The sequence below is a fragment of the Ammospiza caudacuta genome, chromosome 2, assembly GCF_027887145.1.
Source record: "Ammospiza caudacuta isolate bAmmCau1 chromosome 2, bAmmCau1.pri, whole genome shotgun sequence".
NCBI classification, from domain to species: Eukaryota; Metazoa; Chordata; class Aves; order Passeriformes; family Passerellidae; genus Ammospiza; species Ammospiza caudacuta.
The window spans coordinates 121,490,839-121,504,174 of NC_080594.1; the positions used below are offsets into that span (position 1 = coordinate 121,490,839).

Here is a 13,336-nt window from a genome sequence, read left to right on the forward strand (position 1 = left end):
CTCCCAGCCCACGGGCACGGCCGTGCCTGGCAGCGGTGGGCGGATGCAGAGCAGCGGTTTTGTGCAGCATTGCTCACTCTTGGAGCTTTTCCCTGGATGTGCTCTTCTTTAACTCAGGCACGTTCCACCCAGCCCAGCCTGGGGGTTTAGGGAGCCAAGAGCCCCTGGGTCCAGGCAGATCTCTGAAATTCTGTATTTTACCCAGAAGGAGCATCCATCCAGGAGCAGCCCCGAGGCACCACACACCACAGGTCAAACACTAGTACCACTTGTGATACCACTTGTACCTGTGTGGTTTAGGGCTGTTCAGTATAAAACTGCCTAAATCAATCCCAGAGTCCCAAATTCAATCCCAGCCCCTGGCTTTTCCCATTGGGCACCAGCAGCACCAGTCAGGTGCTGCTCCCACCTCAGCAGAACTCTGACCATCACCCACAGGCATCTGGGATTTGGGAATACAGAGGAAACATGGGTAGGAAATCTGTCACTGGTTGTTACGGGTAGAGGAGTGCTCATAACACTCACAGGAACAAGGTTTTAGGGAATGGTGGGAAAGGGAAGTGCTGTGGAACAGGCAAGGACCAGTGGCTAAAATGAGTGTCCACAACACAAACCCTTGTGGTTTTGCAGGGAATCTGTGCAAACAGGAGTTATTTTGTGTGTGCCTCCATTCTCCTGGGAAGACCTTTAAGACCCAATTTGGATCACTAAGAACACAAATTTATAAGGATTTTTTTATAAAAGTTATACTCAGCCCTGGTGAGACCCCACCTACAGAGCCTGCAGCCTTGGGGCCCAAGAGCAGGAGGATGTGGAGCTCCAGGAGCCAGTCCAGAGGAGCCATGGGGCTGCTCCAGGGCTGGAGCCCCTCTGGAGCCAGGCTGGGAGAGCTGGGGGTGCTCACCTGGAGAGGAGAAGCTGCAGGGAGAGCTCAGAGCCCCTGGCAGGGCCTGCAGGGGCTCCAGCAGAGCTGCAGAGGGACTGGGGACAAGGCCTGCAGGGACAGCACCCAGGGAATGGCTGCCAGTGCCAGAGGGCAGGGCTGGGTGGGATCTTGGCCATGAGGAATTGTTCCCTGGCAGGGTGGGCAGGCCCTGGCACAGGGTGCCCAGAGCAACTGGGGCTGCCCCTGCACCCCTGGCAGTGCCCGAGGCCAGGCTGGACACTGGGACAGTGGGAGGTGTCCCTGCCATGGCAGGGGTGGGATGGGATGCGATTTAAGGTCTCTCCAGCCCAAACCAGTGTGGGATTCTGTTCCACAATTCCCTCAGTGCTCTCTATGGCCCCACTGGGGTCTGTGGAGGGTGCCCCAGTGAGGAGGGAGGGAGGGTGGGAGGGATGAAGATCCTGGGAACAGGACACTGTCCATCCCATACACCCAACTCCAGCAGGACCATCCCAACCCTGCAGCATGGCCTGGGTGATCAGAACCCTGGTGCAGAGCAGGTCTGTGTTAACTCTCCCTGCGAGCAGGGGCTGTGCTGTGGGGTCAGGGGGTGACAGGTTAATGTCACAGGTGTCCTGGGCAGTGGGGGCAGTGCTGGGGTTACGGTCACACAGTGCTGTGGGACACTGCAGTACTCACCTGCCTCCGGCCTGGGCAGCTCTCAGGTCACATCAGCTCCTGGGCTCCTTGATGGGAACGCAGGGCAAGGGCAGGGTGAGAGCTGGGCTGCTCCACAGCTGGGCCCAGGGCGCCCAGCCCACTGTGCCCAAACACACTGCCCAGGGTCTGTCTGTGCCAGCAGGGACACCCCAGGCCCCAGGAGAGGCTGCATGGCCACAGGAGGATGGATAAGGGCACTCCCGAGGGGCTCAGGGCTGCTGCAGCCCCAGGCAGGAAGGGAATTTGCTGTCTGTCCCCCTGCACTGCCCCAGGGCTCCCAGGACAATTGGTCCTGCCTTGCCAGGGGAGGATTCCTGCCTTGGTTTCCTCCCCGCCCTCCATGGTGGCAAAAAATCCTGGACACAGCTGGGAGGATACACACACACACACACACACACACACACACACACGGCCTTGCAACACCCAAGGAACCTGCGTGGCTCCTGCAGGTCTGGCTCCAGACTCAGTTTAAACTGATCTGTACCTTGCAGCAAGGTGAGAACTGTCCCTCAGGTGAGACAGGAATCAGCTGCTGGGATTGTGGGTTTGGGCTTCCTTGTAGGTTTGGGGAGGTTAAGGTTGGATACTGGGTAAATTTCCTCATGGAAAGGGTTGTCCAGGCCTGGCACAGCTGCCCAGGGCAATGCTGGAGTCACATCCATGGAGGGATTTAACAGGATGTGGCAACTGGGGACATGGTCAGTGGTGGCCTTGGCAGTGCTGGGGAAGGGCTGGACTGGATGGTCTCAGAGGGCTGTTCCAACCCTTACACACCCTCTGATCCATGAGAAAACATGGAAAGCATAACTGAACTCATTCTAAAGCTGTCCTAAATCCATGAACACAGATACACAGAGACTGCATGGGCTGGGGAGGGTCAGAAATGCCAGAGGCTGCAGCTCCAGGGCAAGTCCAACGCCTCTGCTCCTGCTGGGATGTTACAAGGTGCCAGCACCTGCCCTGTCCAGCACCACAGCAGTGACTGGGACGTGTAATGGACACCATGGAAAAGAGGCTTGGGGCTTTTCCACCACAAAGGAGAGTGGGAAAGCAAAGGCAGACGAGCAGCAGCATCACTGGATTCAGGGAGTTGGAGAGCAGTGAGGACTGGAGTCCCTCAGGAGCCAGGACTGGTACTGGAAATGTCTTTGATGGTGACAGGGATGCAGGGCAGCCCCAGCCTGGCAGTGACACGGAGCTGGTGCTGTGGGCACACCCTGCAGGGAAGGGATGGGCCATCCAGAGGCACCTGGGCAGGATGGAGAGCTGGGACCGTGCCAGCCTCGTGCAGCTCAGCAGGACCAAGGGCAAGGCCTGCAGCTGGCTGGGGGCAATGCCAGCACAAACACAGCCTGAGGGGAATGGACTGGGAGCAGCCCTGGGAGAAGGAGCTGGGGATTGGTGGGAGAAGCTCCACAGGCCCTGGCCATGAGCACTGGGACCTGAAATCCCTGTGCCCTGGGCTGATCCCACAGTGTGGGCAGCAGGAAAGGGACGGGGATTGTGCCCCTGTGCCCTGGGCTGATCCCACAGGGTGGGCAGCAGGAAAGGGATGGGGATTGTGCCCTGCTCAGGTGAGAGCAGAGCAGCTGGGGCTGCCCTGGATCCCTGGCAGTGCCCAGGCCAGGCTGGACACTGGGGCTGGAGCAGCCTGGGGCAGTGGGAGGTGTCCCTGCCATGGCAGGGGTGGCACTGGGTGGCTGTGAGACCCCTCCCAAGGCAGCATTCTGTGTTTCTGTGACTCCCCAAGGGATGCAGCAGCACTGCCCTCAGTGGCAGGCGTGTGCAGGTGCCTGCCCAGGTGAGGCTCACCTGCTCCAGCTCCTGCTCAGCGTATTTCTGCCGGCTGAGCTCGTTCTCGGTGCCCTCGCGCAGCTCCCGCAGCCGGTGCGCCTCCTGCTTGGCAATGCTGATCTCGTCCTGCAGCTTCTTCTCCAGGTGCACCTTCTCCACCTCCACAGAACGGTGCTCCTCCTGCGCCTTCTGCAGCCTGCAACAGGCACAGAGGGACAGGGCTGGGCTGGGCCAGCTGCCCAGACCCTGCAGGACCAGGACCAGGGCTGCTCTCCAGAGCCAGCTCTGCTCTGCCCACCAGAGTCATCCCTGCTCTGCTCTGCCCACCAAAACCAGTTCTGTGCTCTGCCCTCCAGAGCCAGCCCTGGGCTCTGCTCTGCCTTCCAGAACCAGTCCTGTGCTCTGCCCACCAGATCCAGCTCTGCTCTGTCCACCAGAGCCAGCCCTACTCTGCTCACCAAAGCCAGCCCTGTGCTCTGCTCTGCCCTCCAGGTATAGCCCTGCCCTGCTCACCAGAACCAGTCCTGTGCTCTGCACACCAAAACCAGCCCCGCTCTGTTCTGCTCTCCAGAGCCAGCCCTCTGCTGTGCCCACCAGATCCAGCTCTGCTCTACTCTGTCCACTAGAGCCAGCACTGCTCTGCTCACCAAAACCAGCTCTGTGCCCTGCTCTGGCCACGGGGATGGCAGGGAGACAGTTCACTGTGGCTGGGAAGAAAGGAAATTGTCAACTGCTTGGTCTCAGTTTGATTCGTTTATCAAATGCTCAGGATGCATTTTCTTCATTTTCCACAGCACACCCAGATTTCCTCTAATGAGTCTCAAATTAAGCTCAATTTTTGGTATTTTCACCCAAGCGAAGACTTTGATAAAGCAAAGCAGGGGAAGATCTGCCAGAGCACATCAGGTGGGATGGATCCACGTTCCTCCCACAAAATCCTGCAAATTCAGACATGGCCTAATCCTGCCTGGACATTCTTATTCCTCCTCAGGACAGACTGAATCAGCAGGAATAGATGGCAGCAATGAAACCCTGGATCCCCATGGATCAGTGGGATCTTCCATGAGGAGCTGGCCTGTGCTGAGGCTCCCTGCAGGGCTGTGAGGCTGGCAGGGCACCAGCTGGGCCAGCGACCCTCAGAGAGGATCAGAGTGTCACCTGTCCTGGGGAGACTGCACCCACCTGGGGCTGTCACGAGGGGCATTGAACAGAGACCAGGAGCTGCCCCAAGGGACAGACACCATTGGCCAAGACCATTACCAAGGGGAATTCAACAGAGACACGGAGCTGTCCCAAAGTGAAGATGACAGTGACAAAGAGCTGCTGCAGAGCTGAGAACACGTGTCTGACACCAGCTGGGACAGGCCCTGCTGGCACAGGCTGGCACAGCCCTGCAGTCACCAGGACAGCCCACATGCCTTGATGGCACAGCCCTGCAGTCACCAGGACAGCCCACACGCCCTGCTGGCACAGGCTGGCACAGCCCTGCAGTCACCAGGACACCCCACACACCCTGCTGGCACAGGCTGGCACAGCCCTGCAGTCACCAGGACAGCCCACACGCCCTGCTGGCACAGGCTGGCACAGCCCTGCAGTCACCAGGACAGCCCACACGCCCTGCTGGCACAGGCTGGCACAGCCCTGCAGTCACCAGGACACCCCACACACCCTGCTGGCACAGGCTGGCACAGCCCTGCAGTCACCAGGACAGCCCACACGCCCTGCTGGGTCCTGCCATGCCCCACATCCAATGTCCACTCACACAAGTGCACTGGTGACGTGTCCCCCTCATGCCTGGCCATGGGGATTTGGGGGCACAGTTGAGGGGTCGTTATGGTCATTTTTAGCTAAGCAGGGCAGGGGCAGCACACAAGGACAGGCCATGCACAGGCACCAGGGCCCAGCTGCTGCAGCTGGCTTGGGGCAGTGCCTGAGGCTCCCACTCCTGCAGGCTGGAACAGAAGAGACCTCCCCCAGCACCAGGAACAGCAGTGAGACCACCCCTGCCATGGCAGGGACCCCTCCCACTGTGCCAGGCTGCTCCCCAGTGTCCAGCCTGCCCTTGGGCACTGCCAGGGATGCAGGGGCAGCCCCAGCTGCTCTGGGCAAGCAGGGGGCTCACATTCCAGGAGCTTCCATACAATCCACACATCTCCAAAACAGACATGCCCACTCCTTTCAGCAGGGTGTGCCAAAACTTGATGATGTTGATGAGTCACTTAATGGCCTGGAAGTGTCACTGCTGCATGGTGTTCTCCAAGGTGCTCTGGAGATGAATAAAAGCTGGGGTTTGGTAGGAACGTTCCCAGCTCCTCAGGAGCATGTCTGAGCTGCTCAGCACATTCCAGCAGCACTGGCACTGGAGAGGCACCCCGTGCCTTCCAGAGGGCTGCTCAGCACTGAGCCTCACCCAGCCAGCACAGCAGGGCCCTTCAAGCTCTGAAAGTGAAGTCCCTGAGCAGAACTGCAGCACAACTGCTCCACAAGTCCTGGAGCACTGGGGCTGTTTGGAGTTTTCACTGCTCCTGGGGCAGCTGAAGATCCCAGCTGGACCCCTCTGGGCAAGGATGAGGAACAGAAGGGACACTTCTCCTCAAGAGGCCTCTCAAGCCCCCAGATCTCCTCCCAGCCCCTGATCTCCTGCTCAGTGCCCTCTGTGGAGGACAAGCCCTGCTGAGCTGCTCTGGCTCAAGGCTGTGCCGAGTCCCAGAGGTTTTGTGTTTCTTCCTGAGGGGCTTTAGAGCATTAGTTGAACTTCCCAGGAACATCCATCCACTTGTTTACGTGGCTGTGCCCTCAGCAGCAGGGCCCAAGGTCGTTCCTCACAGTGTCATTCCCAGTTTGGAGCTCAGAGGTGACACCCAGCCCTGGACAGCGCTGCTGCAGAGATGGACACAGAGAAGGGATTCCTGTCTCCTTCCAGATGCAGGAAAAATCAATCAAACCTTCTTTGGGAGCGCTTCCAAGCTGTAACATAAAACTCCACGAGACTGTGTAGAACCAGCTGTGGGCTGGAACCACAGAGGGGAGTGGGTTTGTGCCAGGGGAACGTGCCCAGTGTGGCGCCATCACCTGGGAGCTCTCTCCTCAGGGACACCAGCTGGTGCCACCTCAGTGGGGACAGGAGCCCTTCCAGCAACACTCAGGGGCAGGGTGAACCCCTGCAGGCTCTAATGGGCTCCTAGGCCATTACAGTGGGGCTGCACAGCACAGATTCCCAAAAGCTGACTGGATGCAGGTCTGCAGGGCAGTCTGACACCCTCAGGACCCTGGTGCCTGCACAGGGCACTCCTCACACCCCGTGACTGGCCTGGCATCAAACTCATGTTCACAGAAGGCACTGGAAATGCAGCCATCAGCTCACAGGGCAGCCTAGTTAATGTTTATCCTCCCAAATTCCACTGAAACCTCACAGAAAATAGCTCAAGGCCCACACCATCCTGCTCTGTTATTTGCTAAATCTGCCCTTAAAATATTCCATTACCAGAGCACCCCACGGGTTTGTCACCACCAGGGCTGAAGGCTCTTCCCTGTCCCATAAGATCCCTATGTCCAGAGGCTCTCTTGGAGCCTGTTCCCTCATCAGTAGCTCCATTGGAACCACTGCAGTGATTCCTGTGAGCAGAGACCCCATTCCTGAGGCTGCAGGCTTTGATCCATATGCCAAGAGCCCAGGTATTCCTGTTTAATACTCCAAAATGATGTATTTTTTTCACTTTCCAAGCAACACCCATCGACTCAGGTATTGCTTCCCCACACAGCTCCAAGAATTCAAGAGGGGATGTGTAAATCCCTGATTGCTCCCACACACTTTTTCCCCATCAAAAGCCAAGTTGAAACAAGCTTGGATAACAAATTGCACAAGAGCTGGACTGCATGGCAGGAATGGCACTGGACAAGCTCTAAGGCCCCTTGGAACCCAAAGCATTCCCTGGTTCTGTGACTAGGAAAGAACAGCCTGGTCCAGGAGTCCCTGCAGGAGGCAGGCCCCATCTGAGCTGCAGAGGCTGCTGGCAGCTTTGCCAGTCCCTCAGGAAGGGGCTGACTCTGGTGTGAGGCACCAGGACAGCTAAAAACAGCTAAAGACAGCTCAAACCCAGCATTTCCTGAAACATGAAGGAACAGAAGCGTGCAGGAAGAGCTGAGTGCTCCAGCTGGATGGACAATGGGAACCTACCTCTCCTGCAGGTCATGGAGAGACTGCTCAGCCCTGTGGAGACCCTCCAGGTCCTTCATCATCTTCTTCATGTGCTCCTTGGAGTAGCGGTTCTGGATGTAGGCAAACCAGCAGCCGCCCACGCCGATGACGATGGACACCACCAGCATGAAGTCCTTGAGGTGGTTGTGACGAGTCACTGCAAGAGACCAGAGACACTGCTGGGGCCAAAGGAGCGCTGGAGAGCTCCAAAGGGCTCCAAAGAGCCAGGGTGGGACAGCAGAACTCAGGGCAGTCCTATAAGGAATTGTGGCACAGGATTCACCGAGGGAAAAGTTGAGCTGTTTCAGTGTTTCAGGAGAAAAACAGAAGCTTGACAATATTTATTCAATTCGGAGACAGCAACAGCAACAAAAAAGATAAATTCCAAATCTTCCAGCTCCAATTTGCCTGGCAGTAAGTGGTACAGGGGAAACTGCACAGAGCAACTCCCCACCAGAATGGCTGTGATCTCACAGGGCAGCACAGGTAACTAAGGACAAAATAAACACTTGGAAAAACACTGCAAGAGACCAGAGACACTGCTGGGGCCAAAGGACCACTGGGAGAGCTCCAAAGGGCTTTGCTGCACCAGAGCAGGACAGGAGAACTCAGGGCAGTCCTATAAGGAATTGTGGCACAGGATTCACTGAGGGGAAAGTTGAGCTGGGTCAATATTTCACAGGGAAACCAGAAGCTTGACAACACTTATTCAATTTAGAGACAGCAACAACAACAAAAAAGGTGAAATTGCAAATCTTCCAGCTCCAATTAGCCTGGCAATAAGTGATAGAGGGGAAACTGCACAGAGGAACCCCTCCAGAATGGCTGTGATCTCACAGGGCAGCACAGGTAACTAAGAACAAAATAAACACTTGGAAAAATACTGCTGAGATCACAGAGCTGGGGCAGCTCAAGTGTCCAACTGTCAAGCTGCCAAGCTTTCCATCAGAATCACAACTCAGCGTGGAAATTCCCTTATTCAATAGTAAATTCAAAAAAAGGTGTTGATGCATGTGAGAGGATGAAAGTAATTAAGTGGGGGCTCGAGTGCTAAACAAAGCCCAAAAGATGAGTCAAGCAGATTTTTTTCCTGTAACTCAACCAAGTGTGTGGTAGAAAAGCCACAAATGAAAGAGCAGCTCAGTCCAGAGAGCTGGGACTTAATGATCAGTATCCACTGGTTTTGAACAAACAACAGGCAATTCACACCAGATCCAGGGAAAAAATATCTGTACTGAGGGGGCAGGCCTTGGCACAGGGAGGCTGTGGAGGTGTCCCTGCCATGGCAGGGGTGGGTTAGACAGGAGCTGAAGCCCCTCCCCAGCTAAACCACATCTGTCCCACTGGCAGAGCTGGGGGGACAGGAGGGGACCTGGGAGGTGGAAACTCAAATTGGGAAGGCAGAGCACAGCACGGACTGACCTGGATGGACACGTGGGGACAGGGCTGCTGCTCCCTGCCCACGATGGAGAGGCTTCCCCTCACAGGGAGAGGGACAGGAGCCCTCCCCAAGGCCCAGGAGCCAGGCAAGCAGCACCTGTGATCCATCAGTCCCCGCAAGCACCCCGGGTAACTCCAGGCGTCAGAACTAAACAAGGTGAGCGCTGGCCCCGCTCCCCTCCGGATGGATCAGCACAACATCCTCTTCCGAGGGAGCAGATGCTGGCAATGCCTGCAGCTCCCATCTGGGGAGTGCTGCGTGTTCCACCCTCGCACAGCCCTGCTTGCCTGCCCCCCTGGGGCCATGCCCTGCCAGCCCCACCCCAGCTGGTCCCCGTCCTGCCCCTGGTGCCAGCTGGGCTCAGCTCCAGCACAGCAGCACTGCACACATCCTTCCTCTGCACCAGCCCAGGCCAAAGACACGTCTCCCTGATTTTTTAAGTTTTTCTAAGCCTTCTAATGTTTACATTCTTGTAACGAACCTTCTCACACAGTCTACGTAAATAACTTATGGTTTTGAATTCTTTTATAGAGGAAAAGAAATTTGATGGACTGTTGGTTTGTCCAGTGTCATTGGAGAGGTGGCACTGTCACCTTCCAATCCACTGTCACTTTTAGAAATCTATAAATGGTGGAGTCAGAAAATAAACGTCCATTTTTTGCCTTGAGAACAGCAGTGTGTGCACATCGTGTTATTTCGTGTCCTATAGTGACAGACATGGGCATGAGGAAACTCTGAGGAAAACTCAGCTTGGACGGAAATGTAGAGCATGAAATACCAGGATGGTTTGGGCTGGAGGGACCCTAAATCCCACCCAGTGCCACCCCTGCCATGGCAGGGACACCTCCCATGGTCCCCAGTGTCCAGCCTGGCCTTGGGCACTGCCAGGGGTGCAGGGGCAGCCCCAGCTGCTCTGGGCACCCTGTGCCAGGGCCTGCCCACCCTGCCAGGGAACAATTCCTCATTGCCAGGATCCCACCCAGCCCTGCCCTCTGGCACTGGCAGCCATTCCCCCTCGGCCTGGCACCCCAGAGCAGAGGGGCTGTAACCCTGGGAGCATCTCCATTTTCTCACCTTCATTGTAGATGCTTTTTTCTGCTATCTAATCCCATCCAACCCTCCTGCAGCTCCAGACCTTCCCCCCTTGTTCAATCATTTTACTTATTTCAAACACCAAGCCCAGGCAGAGCTGCAGGCCTAGCAGGACATCAAGTCCTGCAGCTGAGCACAACAATCAGTCTGTGATAAAACTGTGCCTGCTCTCCCTCCTTTCCAAAAAGAAGGCAATGGGGAAGGTGGAGAAGCCTGTTTTCCACGGTGCACGTGGCTGTTCCTGCAGCCTGTGCAGGTGTAGGGTGAGCCCAGGCCTGCCTGCTGCTGGGAGCAGCCACGGCCACACGGGTGCAGGACAGGCTGTGCCAGCCCTGCTGAGGGCCAGGGACAAAGCCAGGGGATTTAAATCACAATCCACTACACAGGAACAATCTGAGGGTGGCCCCAGTCTGCGGCCCAGGCACAGGAGCAGCAGGGAAAGAGATCAAATTACAGAAAGTTCTGTCCCAAAAGCTGCAAAGCTGCACCTGCAGAGCCTCCAGCCCTGGGACACCAGCAGCAGGAGCAGCTGGAGCTGCTGGAGAGAGCCCAGAGGGGCTGCAGCCAGGCTGGGAGAGCTGGGGGTGCTCACCTGGAGAGGAGAAGCTGCAGGGAGAGCTCAGAGCCCCTGGCAGGGCCTGCAGGGGCTCCAGCAGAGCTGCAGAGGGACTGGGGACAAGGCCTGCAGGGACAGCACCCAGGGAATGGCTGCCAGTGCCAGAGGGCAGGGCTGGGTGGGATCTTGGCCATGAGGAATTGTTCCCTGGCAGGGTGGGCAGGCCCTGGCACAGGGTGCCCAGAGCAGCTGGGGCTGCCCCTGCATCCCTGGCAGTGCCCAAGGCCAGGCTGGACACTGGGCACAGTGGGAGGTGTCCCTGCCATGGTAGGGTGGCACTGGGTGGGATTTAGGGTCCCTCCCTACCCAAAGCAGTCTGGGATTCCATGTTTCACCTGAAGTTGTGCTATTTTGTGCCAGATCAATTCCTGAACCACAGGAACAGGACCCCAAAGGGACAGACACAGAAGGAATCATCTCATGTTGCTTAGATTATAATTGCACCACGCTCCCTTGCACTTGGATTAATTACAGAGCTGAAGTAGTCAGACCTGTTTGCTGGAGGAGATGGCAGGGCTGGAGCCTGGCAGCAGGAACCAGACCTGGAGGGATGGCAGGAGCCTGCAGATCCACATGGAAACTGGCCATGGAATCTGGCTGGAACCTCTGCCACGAGCCAGACCTCCACCCCTGGAGCCCTGGGCTGGGAAAGCTTCCCCCAGCAGCAGGAACAGCACAATGAATCCACCTGCTGTGATCCCCATGGGCAGCATGTCTGGATTTAGGAGCCTGCAGGAGGCCTGGGGCTCCAACTGAGGCTGCTTTTATCAAAGCTTTTACACCTGTGGTGAACAGAGCTTCAAGGGAGGAGACAAACCCTTGAACTGTGCACCTGTGCACCACATCCCACTGCCAGCAGCTCAGAGACCCCCAGAGCCCAGCTCCCCTCCAGAGCCACCTCCTCTGACCATGGGAAGGAGGTGTAAAGCAGCTTCTGCAGCTTGGAAGGTCACTGAGCACTGCCCAAGCTGCCACTTGCTGCTGGCTCCTGAAAGTGTTGTGCAATCCATTCCTGCAGGAATTGGTTTAGATAAACAACCTCTCCCCTTGAGTGGAGACAAAGCCATTCAGGTGACCAGAAACCAGCCAATTTTGCCTTCTGAAAAGGGATCAATCTCTCCTTCAGCTGCAGATTTAAAGTGTATTTCCACTTCTAACACACCCTGTATATAGAACCTTGGAATGGTTTGGGTTGGGAGGGAGCTGAAAGCTCATCCCACTCCACCTCCTGCGAGGTGCTGTGAGCAGGGACACCTCCCAGCAGCCCAGGCTGGCCTGGAGAGCTCCCAGCAGGAGCTGAGAGGGTGTGAGCAGCCCCACGGCTCCCTGCACACTTTGATCTCTGTGCCCAGGGAGGGCCAGGCCGCAGGGCCAGGGAGCTGCAGGGCAGAACAAACAGCTCCAGCGTGGCAACAGCCATTAATTCCCAGCCAGTACAAGCCATTCACTCTGCCCTTTACACAGCACAACAACTCTGCAAAAGTTCTGCCTCCAGCACAGGAGTTGCTGGGCTGGAGCCACCCAGGCATCAAAAAGCTTCACATTTACCACAGGCAATAAATAAACACCAAACTGTGCCTGTGCAAAAAGAGGCTTGTCAATAACTGTGAGCAAAAATGGCTGATTGTGCAAGCCAGGCTGGTGATTTGCTCCCTGTGGCTCTGCCAAGCCTCACATGGTGGCTCACACTGCTCAGGCAGCTTCCCAGGATTGGGTGGGAATGGCTGGAGAGCAGCCCTGGGCAGAAGGACTTGGGGGTGCTGGGGTGGGAGAGGCCACACATGCCCCAGCCATGAGCACTGGGACCCCAAAATTCCCCAGCATGGGCAGCAGGAAAGAGGAGGTTCCATCCCTCTGCACCCAAAGCCCAGAGGAGCAGAGAGACAAAAGCACCTTCAATAGGGAGCAGACAGGAGCCAGAGGGAGCACCTGGGGCGTGGAGACACACATCAGAGAGCTTGAGATCCTGATAAGGCATCAAAGGAGCCCCGGGCCTCCCAGCACCACCCTAAACTTCCCATCCAGCCTGCTGTCCCTTCCCTCCTCCAGAGGCGGGCAGGTTCACAGCCTGAGTCACCAGCAGAGCCTCAGGACAGGACAGTGGAGCCCCAGGAAAGCCCAGGAGATGCTGACAGAGCTCCAGGACATGGCAGCAGCTGCCCTGGGAGCAGGCAGGATTGCTGCATCCAGCACTATACAGAGGGGCAGCAGGTTTTACCCTGTGGACACAGGAGATCCCAGCAGCATACTGGGAGATCCCAGCTGAGACTGGGAATGCCAGCTCAGGATGCTCCAGGCTACAGAGCTGCTCCCACAAAGCCAGGACCAACCATTCCTGCTCCAGGGTATCTGTGCTGGGATGACTCCCCTGGTGAGGCTGTGCTGAGCACTCTGTGTCACCCAGAAGTGGCTCTGGTGGCCCTGGGGGTGGTTCCCAGGGCTGGCAGGTGGGGTTGGGTACTCACACAGAGGAGGCCCAAAGAGCACCGTGTCCAGAGCCTTGAGCTGCAGCTTCTGCCGGTGGCTGCGGTCAGTCATCTTCAGCACCGTGCCCATCATGGTGGCGTTGTTCACTGCCAGCCTGCACAA

General features: G+C 57.1%; 1 protein-coding gene across 2 annotated transcripts in view; it reads right to left on the bottom strand.

Moving 5' to 3' along the window:
• STIM1 (stromal interaction molecule 1) overlaps positions 1-13,336 on the bottom strand; it is a 73,564-nt gene that overhangs the window by 22,558 nt on the left and 37,670 nt on the right. For both annotated transcript variants that reach the window (XM_058824824.1, XM_058824826.1), the window contains 3 exons: positions 13,213-13,328; positions 7,578-7,755; positions 3,419-3,596 (listed from right to left, as the gene is read on the bottom strand). In XM_058824824.1, the coding sequence (XP_058680807.1) occupies positions 3,419-3,596; positions 7,578-7,755; positions 13,213-13,328 (472 nt within the window). The remainder of the gene's footprint in view (positions 1-3,418; positions 3,597-7,577; positions 7,756-13,212; positions 13,329-13,336) is intronic.